Genomic DNA, 12,087 nt, shown 5'->3' on the forward strand with positions numbered 1-12,087 from the left:
ACACCTGTAATCCCAGCACTGTGAGAGGCCGAGGCAGGCGGATCACCTGAGGTCAGGAGTTTGAGACCAGCCTGGCCAAAATGGCAAAACCTCATGTCTACTAAAAATACAAAAATTAGCAGGGTATGGTGGTAGGCGCCTGTAATCCCAGCTATTCGGGAGGCTAAGGGAGGAGAATCACTTGAACCCGGGAGGCTAAGGCAGGAGAATCGCTTGAACCTAGCACTTTGAGAGGCCCAGGCAGGCAGATCACCTGAGGTCAGGAGTTTGGGACCAGCCTGGCCTACATGACAAAACTCCATCTCTACTTAAAATACAAAAATTAGCAGCGCATGGTGGCGGGTGCCTGTAATCCCAGCTACTCGGCGATAGACTGAAACTCCGTCAAAAAAAAAAAAAAAAAAAAAAAGATGTTCAACATCATTAGCCTTCAGCAAAGTGTAAACTGAAACCACAATGAGACACCACTTGATAACATCAAGGATGGCTATTTTAGAAAGAAATAAAAACTTAAAATAACTGTTGGCAAAGATGTGGGGAAAGGGAACCCTGGTGCATTGCTGGTGGTAATGTAAAATGGCTCAACCACTACGGGAAACAGCTTGGCTGCTCCTCAAAATATTAAAGATTTGCCACATGACTCTGCACTCCTACATAATACCCTCCTCCCAAAATTAAAAACAGGCACCCAAACATGTACATGAATTTATTTGTTTATCTTTTTGGAGACAGAGTCTCACTTTATCACCCAAGTTGAAGTAGAGTGGCACAATCTAAGCTCACTTCCAACCTCTGTCTCCCGGGTTCAAGTGATTCTCATGCCTCAGCCTCCTGAGTGCCTGGGACTACAGGTGTGCACCACCACACCTGGCTAAACGTTTTGTATTTGCAGTAGAGACAGGGTTTCACCGTGTTGCCCAGGCTGGTCTTCAACTCCTGAGCTCAGGCAAATCCACCTGCCTGAACCAGGAATGTTTACAGTAGCACAATTCAAACAACCCAAAGTCCATCAACAGATAAATGGATTAACAAATGTACGATATATACATTCAATGGAATATTATTAAGTCATTAAAAATGAATGAAGTACTGATACAAGCTACAATGCCTTGAAGACATTATGCTAAGTAAAAGAAGCCAGACACAAAAGACCACAATGCATGATTCAATTTGTATGAAATTCCCAGAACAGAGAAGTACAGAAACAATAGCAGACAGGGGTTGGAGGAAGGCACATATGGGAAGTAAGTGCTTTATGGGCACAGTGTTTTATTTGGGGGTGATGAAAATAACAACTAGATATATGTTGTCTACAAGAGACTCACTTTAGAACCAAATACACAAACAGGTTGAAAGCAAAAGGATAGAAAGATGTTACATGTAGACAGTAACCAAAAGAGAGCTGCAGTAGGTATACTAATATTAGACAAAACAGATTTTATAACAGAAATTGTTACAAAAGACAAAGGATCATTAAATCCATCATGAAGATATAATAATTATAAACACATATGCACCTAAAAACCAAGAGAATTGAAGGGAAACATAGACAGTTCAACATAATAGTCAGAGACTTCAATGATGGATAGAACTGGCCAGGCATGATGGCTCACGCCTGTAATCCCAGCACTTTGGGAGGCCAAAGTGGGCAGATCACTTGAGGTTAGGAGTTCAAGACTAGCATGGCCAACATGGTGAAACCTTGTCTCTACTAAAAATACGAAAATTAGGCAGGTGTGGTGGCACGTGCCTATTGTAATCCCAGCTACTAGGGAGGCTGAGGCAGGAGAATCACTTGAACCTGGGAGGCGGAGGTTGCAGTGAGCCAAGATCACGCCACTGCACTCCAGCCTGGGTGACAGAGCAAGACCCTGTCTCAAAAAAATAAAATAAAATAAAATAATGGATAGAACTGCTAGATCAAAGATCAATAAACACAGGACTTGAGCAACACTATAAACCAATTAGACATAACAGACAATCAATAGGATGCTGCATCCAACAATAGCATCTTCCCAAGTGCATATGGAACAGTCTCCAGGATAGACCATGCTAGGATACAAAACAAGTCTCAAACATTTTAAAAAACTGAAATCATACAAAACACATTCTCTGACCACAAGTGAATTAAAATTAGAAATCAGTAACAAAAAGAAATCTGAAAAATTCATAAACTTGGGGAAATTAAACAACACGCTTTAAAACAACTAAGGACTCATAGAAATCACATGGAGGGCCAGGTGCAGTGGCTCACACCTATAATCCCAGCACTTTGGGAGGCTGAAGGGGGCAGGTTGCCTGAGTCTAGCAGTTTGAGACCAGTCTGGGCAAAATGGCAAAACCCTATCTTTACTAAAAATACCAAAAAAAAAGAAAAAGAAAAGAAAAGAAAAAACATAGCCAGGCACAGTGGCATGCACTTGTAGTCCCAGCTACTCAGGAGGCTGAGGTGGGAGAATCACCTAAGCCAGGGAGGTTGAGGCTTCAGTGTGCCAAGATCGCGCCATTGCACTCCAGCTTGGGCAACCAGAGAAAGACTCTGTCTCAAAAAATAAAAAAAATAAAGAAATTGCAAAGAAAATTAGGAAATATTTTGAGACAAATAAAAATGAAAACACAGGCCAGGCACGGTGGCTCATGCCTGTAATCCCAGCACTTTGGGAGGCTGAGACGGGCGGATGCAACGAGGTCAGGAGTTTGAGACCAGCGTGGCCAGCATGGTGAAGCCCCAGTCTCTACTAAAAAACAAAAAAAATTAGCTGGGTGTGGTGGCACATGCCTCTGGTCCCAGCTACTCAGGAGGCTGAGGCACGAGAATCACTTGAACCTGGGAGGTGGAGGTTGCAGTGAGCCGAGATGGTGCCACTGCACTCCAGCCTGGGGAACAAGAGCGAGACTTCATACCAAAAAAAAAAAAAAAGAAAAAAGAAAACACAGCATACCAATACGTAAGGAAACATGTTCTGTGCTCCCAGAGGTTGGGGGGAAAAAACTTAAGGATACAATGAAAACAGTCCTCAAGGTGCTCAAAAAAATTAGGCTGAGCATGGTGGCTCATGCCTGTAATCCCAGTGCACTTTGGGAGGCCAAAATAGGTGGATCACAAGGTCAGGAGTCCGGGACCAGCCTGGCCAACATAGTGAAATCCCATCTCTACGAAAAATACAAAAATTAGCCGGGCGTAGTGGCACGTGCCTGTAGTCCCAGCTACTCAGGAGGCTGAGGCGGGAGAATTGCTTGAACCCGGGAAGCGGGGGTTGCAATGAGCCGAGATCATGCCAGTTGCATTCCAGCCTGGGTGACAGAGTGAAACTCCGTCTCAAAAACAAACAAACAAACAAAAAATATATATATACACACACACATATATATCTGTAAAAATCTTTGTTTAAAAAAAAAGTCAATAATCTAACCATTCATTCACTTTAAGGAATCAGAAAAAGAAAACTAATAAACTAAAAAGAAAACTAAACCCAAAACAAGCAGAAAGAGGGAAATAATAAATTAGAGGCCAGGTACGGTGGCTCACGCCTGTAATCCCCAGCACTTCGGGAGGCCGAGGCGGGTGGATCACCTGAGGTCAGGAGTTCAAGACCAGCCTGGCCTACATGCTGAAACCCCATCTCTACAAAAATACAAAAATTAGTCAGGCGTGGTGGCGGCCACCTATAATCCCAGCTACTCAGGAGGCTGAGGCGGGAGAATCACTTGAACCCAGGAAGCGAGGTTGCAGTGAGGCGAGATCATGCCATTGCACTCCAGCCTGGGCAACAGAGCGAAACTTCATCTCAAAAAAAAAAAAAATTAGAGCAATGATAAATGAAATAGAGAATGGAAAAACAATGAAGAAAATTAATTAAACCAAAAGTTTGTTCTTTGAAAACATCAAAAAACAGACAAGGCTTTGGCTAGACTGACAAAGAAGAAAAAAGAAAACTAAAATTACTAAAATCGAGAATCAAAGTGAGGACATTACTACTAACTTTACAGGAATAATAAGATTGTAAGAGAATACTATAAACTACGATATACTAACAAATTAGACAACTTAGATGAAACTGATCAATTCCTAGAAACACACAAATTATCAAAACTGATTCAAAATGGAATAGAAAATCTGAATAGACCTATAACCAAGAGTTTGAATCAGTAATGGGAAATTTTCCACCAAAGAAAAGCCCAAGACTAGATGCCTTCACTGGTAAATCCTACTGAATGTTTTTAAAAGATTTAACACCTGTCCTTCTCAAACTCTGCCAAACAACTGAAGTGAAGGAACACTTCCTAACTCATTCTATGAGGTCAATATTACCCTTCTACCAAAGCCAGAACAAGACATCACAAGAAAACTACAGACAAATTATCCACCAAAATAGAGATGAAAAAAGCCACTTAAAAAAATACTCCCAAATCAAACCCTAAAGCATATTAAAAGAATATATACCAAGCTGGGTGAGGTGGCTCACACCTGTAATCCCAGCACTTTGGGAGGCTGAGGTGGGCAGATCACTTGAGCCCAGAAGTTCAAGACCAATGTGGCCAAAATAGCAACATCCCACCTCCACTAAAATTACAAAAATTAGCTGGGTGTGGTGGTATGTGCCTGTAGTCCCAGTTACTCAGGAGACTGAGGTGTGAGGATGGCTTGAGTCCTGGAGGTAGAGGTTGCAGTGAGCTGAGGTTGCACCACTGCACTCCAGCCTGGGCAACAGAGCAAGATCCTGTCTCAAAAAAAAGAGAGAGAAAAAAAAAACGGAATATACATCATGACCAAGTGGGATTTATCCTAGTATTACAAGGGTAGTTCAACATCTAAACATGAATCAAAGCAAAACACCATATAAAGAACAAAGAAAAAATCATATGATCATCAACGCAGAAAAAGCATCTGATATCCAACACCTTCTCTTGATGCCATTCAACAAACTAGGAACAGGAGTGAACTTCCTCAACTTGATCAAAAGCATCTACAACAAAAACCCCACAGATAACATCATATGTAACGGTGAAACCCTAGATGGTTTCTTCCTAAGATCAGAGACAACACAATGATGTCTACTGTCACCACTCCTATTCAACATTTTACACAAAGTTCTAGCTGTGGCAATTAGGCAAGAAAAAGAAATTAAAGGCATACCAATTGGAAAGGAAGTAAAACTGTCTCTTTCATAGATAAGTTTTTTTTTTTTTTTTTTTTTTGAGACAGGGTCTTCCTCTGTCACCCAGACTGGAGTGCAGTCATGTGATCTCAGCTCACTGCAACCTCTGCCTCCCCGGTTAAAGAGATTCTTGCACCTCAACCTCCCAAGTAGCTGGGATGACAGGCGTGTGCCACCACACCTGGCTAACTTTTGTCTTTTTATTAGAGACGGGATTTCGCCATGTTGGCCAGGATGGTCTCAAACTCCTGACCTCAAGTGATCCACCCGCCTCCACCTCCCAAGATTTTTTTTAAGAGACAGGGTCTTGCTCTGTTGCTCAGGCAGGAATGTACTGGTACAATCATAGCTCACTGCAGCCTTGAACTCCTGGTTCAAGTGGTCTTCCTGTCCTGGCCTCCCAAAGTGCTGGGATTACAGGTGTGAACCACTGCACCCAGCCAACATGATCTTATATACAGAAAATCCTAAAGAATACATGCATACACACAAAAAAGATTACAGCTCATACATTCAGCAAGGTTGCAGAATATAAGATCAACATACAAAAATCAGTTGTATTTCCATGCACTAGCATTAAATAATTCAAAATGAAATTAAGAAAACCATTCCACTTGCAGCCGGGCGTGGTGGCTCACGCCTGTAATCCCAGCACTCTGGGAGGCTGAGGCAGGCTGACCACCTGCGGTCGAGAGTTCGAGACCAGCCTGGCCAACATGAAGAAACTCCGTCTCTACTAAAAATACAAAAATTAGCTGAGCGTGGTAGTGGGTGCCTGTAATCCCAGCTACTCGGAAGGCTGAAGCAGGAGAACTGCTTGAACCTGGGAGGCAGAGGTTGCAGTAAGCCGAGATCGCGCCATTGCACTCCAGTCTGGGCAACAAGCGAAACTCCTCAAAAAAAAAGAAAAAAAGAAAAGAAAAAGAAAACCATTCCACTTCCAATAGTATCCAGTAGAATAAAATACTTAGTAATAAATTTAACCTAAGAAGTGCAGGACTTACACAATGAAAACTATAAAACATTGTTGAAAGAAATTAAGAACTGGCATATTTATACATGGAAGTAGCATGCTAGGCCTAGGTAGAAGTTCTACTCATTGTTAAAATAAGAGTTGTCGGATGCAGTCTGGGCACAGTGGCTCACGCCTGTAATCCCAGCACTCTGGGAGGCCGAGGCAGGCGGATCACAAGGTCAGATCAAGACCATCCTGGCTACCATGGTGAAACCCTGTCTCTACTAAAAATAAAAAAAATAAAAAAAATTAGCCAGGCGTGGTGGCCAGCGCCTGTAGTCCCAGCTACTCAGGAGGCTGAGGCAGGAGAATGGCATGAACCCAGGAAGTGGAGCTTGCAGTGGGCCAAGATCGGGTCACTGCACCCCAGTCTGGGCGACAGAGCAAGACTCCATCTAAAAAAACAAGAGTTATCGGATGTAGTTATTTTCCACAACTCCCACAGACCAGGGAGATAATGAAATATGCTAGGCATAAAAGGAATCATATCCATACAATCTTCAGGACCAACAGCAATCTTCAAGGATCACATACCAAATTTGGAAGTAAATTCTGGAAGAAAGTCTCAATGGACTTACAAGAAGGTAAAACATGAAGCCCAGAGACGCAACCAGCTCCACTCCTCACCTCCCTATACACCGAGTTTGCAATGCGACAGCACTGCAGGGTACACCTTATGAAACTATTGTTTCTACTCATCCAGTTAATCAATTATGTATTAAGCACTGATGTAAGCTGGGAGGTAAGGGGATCATCTTTTCATTGTGCCCTCAAAATCTAGCAAAACAGCTGGAACACAATAGGGGATCAATACTTATCAAATTAATTCATAACTTCATGGAAATTAGCCATGGGAGGGTTCACATAGAACTGTACCTTGAAGGGTGAATGGGATATACACAAGTAAAAATGAGGAAAAAATGAAAACATGAGCAAAGGTAGTGGAACAAGAGTTAGTATACGGAGCTCTATATTTCCATATTTATCCTGACTAGCATCTCCTGGATACCCATCCCTGTAAAGCCTTCACACTAGAATTTAGTTCTCTGTACCTCCACCTAGTGCTGCCTTCACTACACTCTAGAAATGATGAATAAATTGGAGTTGGAGAAAATAGAGGAGGAAAAAAAAGAACCACCAAACAATGCATTTTACTAAGGAAAAAAGGTACACAGATACACTACTTGGAGCCTAGAGGGTCGCAAGAATTCTGAACTTGGTCTTGGGTTCTTTCTCACTTCAAATAGCTCCTATTCATATTTCAAGTGCCCGTAGTCTCAACTACTTGAAGGCTGAGGCAGAAGGATGGCCTGAGCCCAGAAGTTCAAGGCCAACCTGAACAACAAAGTGAGATCCTGTCTCTAAAAAAGTAAACTTTAAAAAAAAAACCCACAATCCTGTGCCAGAAATACTTCCATGCACCATGCACATACACTAATTCATTCATTTCATCAACAAATCCTTCATTCCTCCTCTCCGCACACAGACCCCATGCACTCCCCAATCTAACATCACAGACTCCGGAAATTCTGTAGTTTCTGTAAAAGCTCTTAGAGAACATATACTCTCCAATGTGAAACATCTATCTGTAACCCCATCCCATTATCCGTCCCAGACCCCTCATCCAGACATCTCAAGCACCCTATCACACCATGCTCTGGTTTCATTCAAGAGGGCATTCTGAAGCCCTCTGTAAATTCGCCTACCCCATCCCATATTCCTGCATTCATTTCCATTCATTCACAAACAGCCCTTACTCTGCGCTGGCCTGTGCAAGGCAAGGCGGAACAGGACTCCAGCGTTCCTACCGGCGCTGCGCAGGCTCGCCTGCACCTCCACCACTGCCCTGCGCCCACTTCGCTCTACAAGCTCCCAGGCACCATCAACTCCACCGACACCCAGAGCCTCGAGGCGCACACTGTGTCTGACTCTCCATCCCGCCCGCCGGAGGAGGATGGCACCTCCGGGAGTGCAGGGGGCGCTGAGGCAGGAGTGGAGGAACCGCCAACTCTTGCCCGCGGCGCCGGAGCCTCCACGGTTGTCCGGCTCCCACAGCGGAAGGCCTGCCACGCACCCATCCTCCGAAGCCCAGTGAACCCACCTTTACGTTCAGCTTCGCTGTCGGCGTCGCTCCCGAAGAGATCCTCCATATCCGCCATTGTCGCTCACGTCCGCTGCTGCCTCGGCTAGGGGCAGCTCCCGGCCTCTCTTTACGGCACGAAACCACCGAAACACGACAGTGTCGCAAAGATTCGCTGAAGACACTCTTCTCCTTCTGTGACCTAGTTTTCGTTTGCCCAGTGAACCTATCCTCTCCCGCGTGTGCATGGTATACAAGCCAGGCCATTTCGTCAATATCTGTTATTTGCCAGGATTCTTACCAGGCGGCGGGGCGTCCTGCGTTCGGGTGTGGGTGCTGGTGCGGATGGGTTGGGCGGTGACTGGGGCTTTCTGGGGCAGGGCCTCTGGCTGGGTTAAACCTATCGCGAGTTAGGCCTGAAGCCGTTTGTTTCTTACTGAGCAGCTATTCTCCAGTTGTTTCATCCCAAACCCCTTTACCCTCTTAACAATTGCTGAAGACGCCAAAGAGCTTTTGTTTACGTGGGGTACAGCTATTGATATTTACTGTATTCTTACTAATACGGTAATAAATTTTTAAGTTAATTCATTTAAAAATAATATCCATGTTAACAAATAGCTTTTTTAACCGTTTTTTTGGCCGGGCGCGGTGGCTCACGCCTGTAATCCCAGCACTTTGGGAGACCAAGGCGGGCGGATTGCCTGAGCTCCTGAGTTTGCGACCAGCCTGGGCAACACGGTGAAACCCGTCTCTACCAAAATACAAAAAATTAGCCGGGTGTGGTGGCGGGCGCCTGTACTCCCAGCTACTTGGGAGGCTGAGGCAGGAGAATCGCTTGAAGCCGGACGGTGGAGGTTGCTGTGAGCCGAGATCTTGCCACTGCACTCCAGCCTGGGCGACTGAGCGAAACTCCATCTCAAAAAATAAAAAAATAAAAATAAATGAAAAGACCATTATTTTCTAAAAAATATTTAGGCCAGGCGCGGTGGCTCACGCCTGTAATCCCAGCTCTTTGGGAGACCAAGGCGGGGGGATTGTTTGAGGTCAGGAGTTCGAGACCAGCCTGGCCAACATGGTGAAACCCTGTCTCTACTAAAAATACAAAATTTAGCCGGGCGTAGTGGCACATGCCTGTAATCCCAGCTACTCGGGAGGCTGAGGCAGGAGAATCACTTGAAACCCGGGAGGTGGAGGTTGCAGTGAGCTGAGATGATGCCACTGCACTCTAGCCTAGAGACAGTGAAACTCCATCTAAAAAAAAAATATTTTAGAAGAGTGGAATTGTTTTAGTTTTGAAAATATCTTTAATGGCTAGCTTTAAAGAAGACGTCTAATTTGTCATACCTGTTTCTACAATCTGTTGAGAAATGTAGTTGAAGCACATGAAGAAAATCTGGTCTTGCATAAATACATTTGTAATTGGCAAAGGGAGGCTCTCTCAGGGCTGTCTGAGATCCCCTGAAAGCATCTCCATCCAACCACAGCTCTGGAGCAGTGATTCTCAAACATCACAGATTTTCCTTCCTAGTTTGGTTTGAGTGTCCTCTCCAAAACTCATGTTGAAATTTAATTCCCATTGTGAAGGTGTTAAGAGGTGGGACTTTTAAGAGGTGATTAGGTCATGAGTGGTCTGCCCTCCCGTGTGGATTAATGCCATTATCACGGGAGTGAGTTAGTTATTGCAGGAGTGGTCTCCTAATAAAAGAATAAGTTTGGTCCCCATTTTCTCATCTCACTGCTGTCTCCTGCCATGGAGTGACTGACCCTTGCCAAATGCCAGTGCCATGCTCTTGGACTTTGCAGTATCCAAAACCATGAACCAAATAAACATACTGTGTATAAATTACCCAGTCTGTGGTATTCTGTTAGAGCAGCAGAAAACGCACATTCTAACACACTTTGTGAACACTTTATGTTTACATACGTTATGTATAAAATTGAAGCAAGTATTCCACAAAGCATCATTTCCCTTTCTACTAATACGCATTCTGAGATTTTCTATTCGATTTAATTCTATTTCAGTTTTTTGTAGTGCTGTCAGGCAGTGCAACTCACTAAATTTGATTTCATTACTTACAAATGGATTGCAACCTGCAGCTGGGAAAAACATTATTCAGAGGGTTCCATTGGCTGGTTTTGCAAGAAAAAACTTGATTTTGCTAGGAAATGTTGTTACAGTTAGTTGTACATTATAAAGTCAGATGGTAATAGAGTTTTCATAAATGGTCAATGCTAGGTAAGCCCCCTCACTTTAAAGGGGCTCAAAAAAATGAAATGATTTGCACAGGTTAAAGAAGAAGGTGTCTTAAGGAAAACACAATTATATTTTAATTTTTAAAAGAGGTCTGGGTGAGGCCAGGCGCGGTGGCTCACGCCTGTAATCCCAGCACTTTGGGAAGCCGAGGCGGGCAGATCAGCTGAAGTTGGGAGTTCGAGACGACCTTGACCAACATGGAGAAACCCTGTTTCTAGTAAAAATGAAAAAAATTAGCTGGGGGTGGTGGCACGCGCCTGTAATCCCAGCTACTCAGGAGGCTGAGGCAGGAGACTCACTTGAACCCGGAAGGCGGAGGTTGCAGTGAGCCAAGATCGCGTCACTGCACTCAAGACTGGAGACAGAGCAAGACTCCGTCAAAAAAAAAAAAAATGTATAAAATATATACTTACACCAAATCACACAAAAAGGAATATATGTTTTTAAATTTGTGTAACACCTTAAAGACTTAGAGGAAAAACAACAGATTGATTAAACAGAATATATTCACTGAAAATTCACTCCATTTATGGTAAACTGCCACTCCACAGGAGGATCATGTGGCTTTTCTGAGTACTTTGTGGAAGGAGTTGGCCTTTAGAAGGGAACAGGCTGATCTGAATTAGAGCAAGAGAGGAACCTCGTAGTTTCTCTCTATAGCAGTAAGTGAATACTCAGCTCATTTCTTGGAAGACACAGGATATTCACTATCAGGCTGCCATTACTGGATTTCTTACTGAATTACTGAATTAGGTTCCCACAATTGGTGCTATACGGATATAAAAATAATAACAAGCATATTTCTTCATTTAAAAGAGTTTGGGGGGCTGGGCGTGGTGGTTAACACCTGTAATCGCAGCACTTTGGAAGGCTGAGGAGGGCGGATCACCTGAGGTCGGAAGTTTGAGACTAACCTGACCAACATGGAGAAACCTCGTCTCTACTAGAAATACAAAATTAGCCGGGCGTGGTGGCACATGCCTGTAATCCCAGCTACTCAGGAGACTGAGGCAGGAGAATTGCTTGAACCTGGGAGGCGGATTTTGGAGTGAGCTGAGATCACGCCATTGCATTCCAGCCTGGGCAACAAGAGGAAAACTCTTGTCTCAAAAAAAAAAAAAAAAAAAGAGTTTGGGGGAAATGAAACAAATATTCTAAAACATCTGAAGAATTTCAGTTTTAGAAGTTATAGGCTGGGGGTGGTGGCTCACGCCTGTAATCCCAGCACTTTGGGAGGCTGAGGCAGGCAGATCACGAGGTCAGGAGATCGAGACCATCCTGGCTAACATGGTGAAACCACGTCTCTACTAAAAATACAAAAAATTAGCCGGGCGTGGTGGCAGTGAGCCGAGATCATGCCACTGCACTCCAGCCTGGGTGACACAGTGAGATTGTTGTTATTGTTGTTGTTGTTGCTGTTTTTTTGAGTCAGGGTCTCACTTTGTTGTCTAGGCTGGAGTGCACAATCACAGCTCACTGCAGTCTCGATATCTCGGGCTCAGGCAACCCTCCTGCCTCAGCCGCCCACCTAGCTGGGACCGCAGATGCATGCCACCACGCATGGCCATTTTTTTTTTTT

General features: G+C 44.0%; 2 protein-coding genes across 3 annotated transcripts in view; one reads left to right on the top strand and one right to left on the bottom strand.

The window, feature by feature from the left end:
* LEO1 (Leo1, Paf1/RNA polymerase II complex component, homolog (S. cerevisiae)) overlaps positions 1-8,394 on the bottom strand; it is a 42,903-nt gene extending 34,509 nt beyond the window's left edge. For both annotated transcript variants that reach the window (XM_011928630.1, XM_011928629.1), the window contains exon 1: positions 8,276-8,394. In XM_011928630.1, coding sequence (XP_011784020.1) covers positions 8,276-8,333 — 58 coding nt within the window. In that variant the 5' untranslated portion in view covers positions 8,334-8,394. The remainder of the gene's footprint in view (positions 1-8,275) is intronic.
* MAPK6 (mitogen-activated protein kinase 6) overlaps positions 1-12,087 on the top strand; it is a 146,103-nt gene that overhangs the window by 20,685 nt on the left and 113,331 nt on the right. The gene's annotated exons all lie outside the window — the stretch shown is intronic.

Source organism: Colobus angolensis, unplaced genomic scaffold (assembly GCF_000951035.1).
Source record: "Colobus angolensis palliatus isolate OR3802 unplaced genomic scaffold, Cang.pa_1.0 Scaffold78, whole genome shotgun sequence".
Lineage (NCBI taxonomy): Eukaryota > Metazoa > Chordata > Mammalia > Primates > Cercopithecidae > Colobus > Colobus angolensis.